General features: G+C 38.4%; 1 protein-coding gene across 3 annotated transcripts in view; it reads left to right on the forward strand.

Annotated features, from left to right (window-relative positions):
- ZDHHC15 (zinc finger DHHC-type palmitoyltransferase 15) overlaps nt 1-7,961 on the forward strand; it is a 109,881-nt gene extending 101,920 nt beyond the window's left edge. For all 3 annotated transcript variants that reach the window (XM_053699199.1, XM_053699200.1, XM_053699201.1), the window contains exons 10-12: nt 1-53; nt 136-216; nt 7,453-7,961. The exon at nt 1-53 is cut by the window's left edge and continues 54 nt beyond it. In XM_053699199.1, the coding sequence (XP_053555174.1) occupies nt 1-53; nt 136-179 (97 nt within the window). In that variant the 3' untranslated portion in view covers nt 180-216; nt 7,453-7,961. The remainder of the gene's footprint in view (nt 54-135; nt 217-7,452) is intronic.
- Nucleotides 7,962-8,398: the final 437 nt, after the last annotated feature.

Below are 8,398 nucleotides of genomic sequence, written 5' to 3' on the forward strand. Positions count from 1 at the left end.
ACTTTTATCCACAGAAGATAATTGGGAAGATGTAACTGATGAAGAGAATTCAGGTAAGGGAGTTGGGATAAAATTAGATTCAGGTGGTTTTTATTTGCATTTTATTAAAGTAACATTGTCATTTGTGTTTTCCAGTCTCTTATGGATTGTCAGATGTTGCCATAGACATGGACACATAGCACTCTGCAGGCAGATGCTGTGTAGCTTTCAAAAAAGGTCAGTGCTTTTAAAAAATCAAATCTAAAAAGATTATACAATTTAAAAAAAAAATCCAATATACTTTGTTGAAGTAGCAGCAATGTATTACTGGTACCTATCTGAACCAATCAGGTGAGCCATTGGCTAGAGGCATACATGTGCAGCCACCAATCAGCAGCTTCCTCTCAGTATTGCATTGCTGCTCGTGAGCCTTCCTAGGTATGCTTTTCAACAAAATATATCAAGAAAACAAAGCAAATTAGACAATAGATTAAATTTGCCTACCTTTATGAGAACCATTAACATTTAATTTTTCCTTTACATTTTCCAAATCTTTTGATTTTGTAATAGTTTCATATTAGGACAATCAGGAAAACCTTTCCACCTAAAAAGCATTATTGCAAAAAATAAAGCAACCAAAATGTTCTTGGTTTATGCCCATATAATTGAAAGAGAATTTTTGCTTAAAGGGATATGAACCCCAAAAAAATTATTTTGTTATTCAGACAGTGCCTACCCTTTTAAAAAAAAGTTTCCAATTTACTTCTTTTATCAAATTTGCTTCGTTCCCATGATATGCTTTGTTGAAGAGATACCTAGGTAGGCATCTGGCGCAGTACATGGCAGGAATAGTGTTGCCATCTAGTGCTCTTGCATATGGATAACATCCTTGCAAATCTGCTGCCATATAGTGCTCCAGAAATGGGCCGACTCCTGAACATAGTCTCTGTTTTTCAACAAAAGATACCAAGAGAATGAAGACAAATTGATAATAGAAGTAAATTAGAAAGTTGTTTATAGGGACAGTGTACACCAATTTTTATTAAACTGCTTGTACTAGGAAATACTTTAAAGAAGAATATGCACAGATACTAATCTAAAAATCCAGTATAAAACATTTTACAAACTTACTTAGAAGCTTCCAGTTTAGCACTGTTGATGAGGTTAGGCTGGGACACCCAGTGAAAGAGGCTGCAAAAGCAATAAGAGCAGACACTGTCCCCCCCTTCCCTGCATATAAAAAGACAGATAACACAAACAATAGCAGCATGAATCAGTAGACCTGGGTCTACATTTGATACTTTGGGGCATGGTTAGGAGTCTGAAAATCAGCACAATGCTATTAAAAAATAAGCAAAACTATACATTATTACAAAAACACTCCCAGATGAGCTATATAAATGGATCATCTATAAATCATTTATGCAAAGAAAAATCTAGTTACAGTGTGCATTCTCTATCTGAATCATGAAAGAAACATTTTGGGTTTCATATCCCTTTAATTATATATATATATATATAATATCTCAAAACTCTGAAATATGAAAATATGAAATAGGGGACATTATTTATTTTGTCCCCTTTTCCTGTAATTCCATTCTGAAATCGTGAGCTTTTCAGTTCCTGATAGAAATGGAAGTGAGTGCAGAACACTGTTATATTCCACACAGCCATTGGCTGCTTACTCTAGTGACCTATTTATAACTGTCACTAATTGGCCACAGCACAGAAGGTAACTTAAGTTACAACATGGCAGCTCCCATTGTTTTATTGACACTAAATTTTTACACTTATTTTGTTAAAATTTAAACAGTTAATGAAACTTTAAAAAAATATATCTACATGTTATTCTCAGACTAATCTTTTCCTTGAATGCATCATTATATCTTGCATTTATTTAGTGTTTAAAGGGACGATACCCAAATGTTGAAGCACTTGAAAGTGATGCAACATAGCTGTCAAAACCTGAACATCTCTATGTAAAAAAAGAAGATAGTTACCTTAAAATTACATAATGCTGGCTGCCACACTTTTCCTGACCTCTCCAGGATTTATCCATTTATCTTAATTTTAACCTCCTTACATTCAAAATTCATCACAATTATTTCAAGTACCAATATCGACTCCACATAACGCACAACTAGACTCATCAAAATTGAACGGATGGCATTACTAAACTAAGATACTCAACAGATGGAAATATACTCCCACCGGACCATATTACTACCAGAAAGAGATACCTTCAGCTGAACACCAGAAACAAGGTACACTTAAACTAAAAAGAAAAACAGACTCAACCCATGCACAAATTGGGTTTTGGATTTGATCATCCATTTAGCAATGCTCAGATTTCATTTTTAAACACAAGAAAAAATAATCGATTAAGTCTATTTCATTAAAACACATTGGTTTTAAAACCCCTGCATGATTTCTTATCTGTTATCTACAATGCAGCCTGAAGTGCAAAATCTCACACCTCACTCTGGCCTGAATCCTATAGAGCAGGGCAATGTAACCAGACCCCACTGCTAACATTCCTACACAAACAAGAAGCTATTTTAACCCCTTCACTGCAGAGGGAATGACCACCTCTACGCCCTCACATCTGCACTCCCTAAGACCCCAAAAAGCGGTCGCGGCACTCAGTCCCTCACTAGTGGCTACCATAAAATCACTCAGCATTTTCAAAGGGACCGAAAGGGGCTGTCGTGGAGGGAAATCTAAATTTAAAGTTCTATATCCTGACAGTATCACAGCTTCCCCACCACCCTGTCCACCCGCAAGCCCAATTGAAGTGATCCAACCTAAAAGCCACAACAACTGCACTATCAAATCAAGAAAATCACTTTATGTGATCCCCATTAGAAGACACGCTGTCTCAGTACAGAGCAAAAACTCAGAATCCCAAGACTGTCCTATCAGAGCAATCCTATGCAATGCCAGATCAATAAAGAACAAAACGGCTATTATTGATGACCTTATTGAAACATACAAATCAGCATGCATCACAGAATCATGGTTAGATGAAAATGCAGGGCCTATTCTAGAGACAGCTATTCCAGACAATTACACGGCGTTCCACCGCCCGAGACAAGATCGCAAGGGAGGCAGAGTTATGATCTGTGTGAAATCATCCTTAAATCCCAGACCAATATCAGTCCACAAAACCCAATCTTTGAATGCATAGCTGCCAGCCTCTCAATAGAGAGAGGATTCCAAATACTGCTAATATACAGACCCCCAGGAGATGGGAAGAGATTTCTTCAGGAACTCGCAGACATTTTGGCTGGCTTAATCCTTGAACACCCCAGATGGCTTATATTGGGAGACTTCAACACTTGGATTGAAAACACCCTATCCCTGCTTGGGCAGGATCTCCTCAGCTTGATGAGTACACTCGACTTCACTCAAATCGTCGCCACTCCCACCCACAGAAAAGGTCATACCCTTTTTTTATCAGGTATTTGTAGAGCGCCAACAGGTTCCGAGACACTTGATCTAGTGTTCCAGTCTGGACTAGAAGTGTCACCAGTAACTGTATATCCAGTTACTTGGTCAGACCACCGACCCATTGTATCACAGCCTCAGAACCTGGTCAAACACCGCTCAATAAAATGGCTGACACCACTGGATATAGCATCACATATGGATCTAAGTGAACTAATGGGCACCTGCGAAGACCCCAGCTCCTTAGTCCGACTCTACAACAAAACCATGAGAGACACCCTTGAAAGCATTGCACCAACTTGCATACATACTGTCAAAACCCACAACAATGCACCGTGGTTTGATAGCTCCATCAGAGAAATGAAAAGAACAGGACGTAAACTCGAGAGAAAGTGGCGCAGAACACATGATCCAGAGGATAAAGCCGCTCTTACCAAACATCCAAATAAATATCAATCCAAGATAACTCAGAAAAAATCTTAATTTTTATTACGCGAAATTGCACTCTCCCACAATACACCCAGGCAACTGTTCGCACAGTAGAAAGGCTCTGCAAACCAGTAGCCCCACCAACTTTTCTCCAGGATAAAGGTGAAGCATTTGTGAACTTCTTCCGAGACAAGATTTCCTCAATCCGAACCACTATCAACGCAGGCCAAACAGTTACACACCAGAACCACTACAATGGAATGCCAGATTGCCCCAATTTATGGTCCACTTTTACAAATGTGGATATAAAAGGAGTTAAAAACAACATACAAAAGTTGCACCCTACCCTGCTCCAACTCAGCTCATATCTGGATGCATTGAAACACTCGCCCCAGCCCTCACAAAAATAGTGCAGTGTTCACTAAAAACAGGAGACTTCCCAGATCCTCTAAAAGAAGCTGTGGTAAAACTACTCCTAAAGAAGTCTTTATTAGACCCAGACTGCATGACTAATTAGACCAGTATCCAACCTCCCATTTCTGGGGAAAATAATTGAAAAAGTAGTGGCAACTCAACTGGAAGCCCATCTATCACGCCTGAACATATTCAGTCCTTTCCAGTCAGATGCCGCCACAGCACTGAAACAGCGCTAGTCCGAGTGCTAAATGATCTCTTCATAGCAAGAGACAAAGGTGATTACTCCATCTTAATCCTCCTAGATCTCTCAGTTGCATTTGACACAATTGACCATAGGATTCTAATAGAGCGCTTACAGCACATCTGTGGTCTAGGAGGCACAGTCCTTAACTGGATTAAATCTTTCCTCGCTGGTAGATCACAGAGAGTAATATCAGGATTAAGCTCATCAGCACCAACAGAACTGGCCTGCAGAGTTCCACAAGGATCCATCCTGTCTTCCATGCTATTTGCAATTTACTTACTACCACTGAGGGACATCATTAACAAAAATGGCCTAAGGTATCATTGTTACTGATGACACACAACTCTACTTCTCCTTTGCTCCAGATACTGCACACCCAGCATGCCGCATAAACAGTTGCTTAACAGACCTAAAAAAATGGATAATTGCTAGCTGTCCAAAAGTGAACACAGGGAAACAGAGTTACTCTTGGTGAGGGGGACCCTGGGCATCAAAAATATCCCACGATCACCCAACCGGCCTGGAGCTTGGAGGCTCTGAACTCGTTAGTTCAGCAAAGGTATGAAACCTCGGAGTGCTGATTGACGCTGGACTATCTTTTAAACAGCATATTTCCTCTGTAATAAAATCTGCCTCAAATCTGCCTACTTTCATCTGAAAAACATAGCCAGTATACAACACTTAATTTCACCAGATGATATGCCAACATTAATCCATGCATTTGTATCCTCTAGGCTAGATTACTGCAATGCACTTTACTTGGGCCTTCCAAAAAAAGAACTCCATCGCCTTCAGGCGGTACAAAACGCAGCAGCCAGACTACTAACCAATCAAACTTGCTCCTGCCACATAAAACCTGTTCTGCACTTCCTGCATTGGCTTCCAATTAAATGGCAAACATATTTTAAAATTGGCCGGCTGACCTTCAAAGCCTTAAGCAACCAAGGCCCACAGTGCCTGAAAAAGCTCCTGACACCCTACATCCCATCCCGCTCACTTAGGTCAGCCAACACATCCCTCCTCTCAGTGCCAAGAATAAGGACAAATTCAGGCTCCAGAGCATTCGGCCACGCTGCCCCTACTTTCTGGAGCTCTTTACCGTGCGTAATCAGAGAGGCACCGTCCTTATAGACTTCCACCTCTTCCATCAGGCATTCAGTCCGCTTATCTGACCTTCAGAAACTCCTAACTTTTATGTCTTTATGTTGGTATATTTGTAAAGTGCTTTGAGTCTCACAGGAAGAAAAGCACTATATAAATCTCAAATTATTATTATATATTATAAGTATCCACATCCCATTGTAAAGGGACTTTAAGTAGTCAAACAGGATACTTGTCCCAGAACTTGCATGGGAGTGTGCATCTGACATGTGCAGGCACAGTCATGTTATTTCCCTTTTCAGTTTAAGGGATGTTACTATGAATTTGCCCGAGATTTCAGTGAAATCTGATAAGATCACAGCAAAGCAATGCATGACCTCAGCAATTATGATACTTATTGGCTATTGTTTTTGAGGGGTTTTCAACTTGCAGCTGGACAGTAGCTGAAGTATAACTGTTATCCATTTTGAGGTCGAATATCTTCCTTTTTTACAGGTGATATTTTCCTGTCAGCTTTTTAGTTATACTGCATCACTTTCAAGTTATTTAGCATATGAGTATTATGTCCCTTTAAGGCCACACTTTTAGTGTTGTTTTTATAGTAGACACACAGAGACTTTGACAAGTTCAGGAGATTTGCTGCTTCAACAAAGGTACCAAAAGAACGAAGCAAATTAGATAATAGAAGTTCATTTGAAAGTTGTTTAAAATGATATGTTCTATCTGATTCATGAAACAATAAATTGGATTTCATGACCCTTTAGGCAAAACTTTCTTTCAGCTGACTGAAAGTTCTTGAAGCAACACACATTAAATAATGGGGGAATACAACAAGCTAAACTTACCCCATGCAAAAATTGGGACTGATTGTCAAATGCTCTCCACTCAAGTAACTTTCTCTTCAAAGATCCATTAGTGCAACAAGGTGTTTCACAAGATTTATTAAAGGCAAATTTTACATCTTGTAACCTACATTTCTGTGTGCGAAGGAAAGACACATACGTTACAGTGTGGTGCTCAATAAAATGAGCATATTGAAATTACAATGTAAAAATCCTAGTTAGAGCATGCATTAAAATCGTAATAAAAGTGTACAGCAAGTTCAACTTATTAGTAAAATTCCTAAAAGTGTGCTTACTGATTTCTTTTGGCTGCAGGTGTGTTAAAAGGACACTAAACGCATTTGGGGCCAGATTACAAGTGGATCACTAAATATCGCTTTCAAGAAAGCAATATTTCTGCTCCACCGTGTTATACCATGCTGGGAAGCATTGCATTCACGAGAGAGCACTTCCATAGGCTCTAATGGGAGCCTCGTTCTGATGCCGTAACCAGCGCAGTATTTGCTGATATACATTTATATGTATGCGTTAATATATGTATATACACATATTAACAAATATATAGGTATATAAGGATATATTTACTGGGAACACACAGTTCCCATAGACCGCAATGTAAAGGCACACACATGAAAGAACATTTTTTGGTTTCATATACCTTTAAGAAAGAATTATTCAGCCAGCATATCTGAGATAAAAACTAAATACATGTATACTGTAAGAGCTAAACCACACATAGAAAAATGTCAGGTTCCTGTTGTAAATGTTTATCTTTTGCAAGTAATATTTATGTCAAGTCCTTTTTTTGTGGCTCATAATACTTCTTTCACATTGAACTGTAAAAAGTTTAATTGGCCCTTCCCCAGATGAATAACAACAATAAAGTTAAATTCTTTAATAATATGCCCCAGACTTTTCTATGTGGCCAGATTACGTTATTTGTTAAAAGTGGGGGAAATAGATCATTTTTCTTCTGATCTGCTTGATTTACAGGGGCCAAAGCATAATGAAATCTCATGGAATACCAAGGATATAAATACGGAGCAGCCTACCTTCCCATCACTTGAGAAGTGTTATGCAGGAGCAGCCTATGCTGTGCAAATTACAAGACCCTACTGGTTATTCATTGGGATTGGACAAGTATTTTACAGAAGGAAATTGCACCTCTGACAGTTATGCTTCATAGAATTTCATATTTATTTTGAGATTTTGGTATCTCAGATGTTCAGAATCTTCTGTAATGTTTGACTATTACAATCTATGGGTTTATTTATAGTTATGGTTTACAGGTAAATGATGCTCGAGATGGCAGGTTCAGCTAGTGCCTCACCTTGATAATGAATATTACATCTGCATTTTTTTAGGTAAATGGTACTGGCTACATTATACGTGTGCTCTCCTATTTCAGCTTTTAATTTATTTTATTTTGCACAATAAATTGTTCTTATTAATAGTAAGATACCTTTTTATACCGGAGAGAATAAAAATATATTTCCCGGTGATGTACTTGTATGAAAATGTTTCAAAAGCATATTGACCGTTTTCTTTTTTTCTTTCGGCAGTGGTTTGCGCTTTCATCCAGTATACAGGCTATATACCCTTTTGGTATCAATAGGAATGGTTATCTGGCCCCAGCTTATTAATGTATAGAATAAACTTGTGACATTATGTTACTCCTAGAAAAAAAACCAACTAGCCATAAACTGCACATTTATCTATTACACCTACCTATATTATTACAGTTTCTTCTGAGCGATCTATAGTGTTTGGAGAAGGTTGCGCATGTAATGGAACATAAACACCGGTACTGTTCTGTAACAATCCACGTAATTGTGACAGTTTATGTTTAGGGGCTTTTATCTCAGTTTAATGATTTGGATTTAAATGAACATGAAACCCAACATTTCTCCAACATAGGTGTGTCCGGTCCACGGCGTCA

This window comes from Bombina bombina, chromosome 1, assembly GCF_027579735.1.
Source record: "Bombina bombina isolate aBomBom1 chromosome 1, aBomBom1.pri, whole genome shotgun sequence".
NCBI classification, from domain to species: Eukaryota; Metazoa; Chordata; class Amphibia; order Anura; family Bombinatoridae; genus Bombina; species Bombina bombina.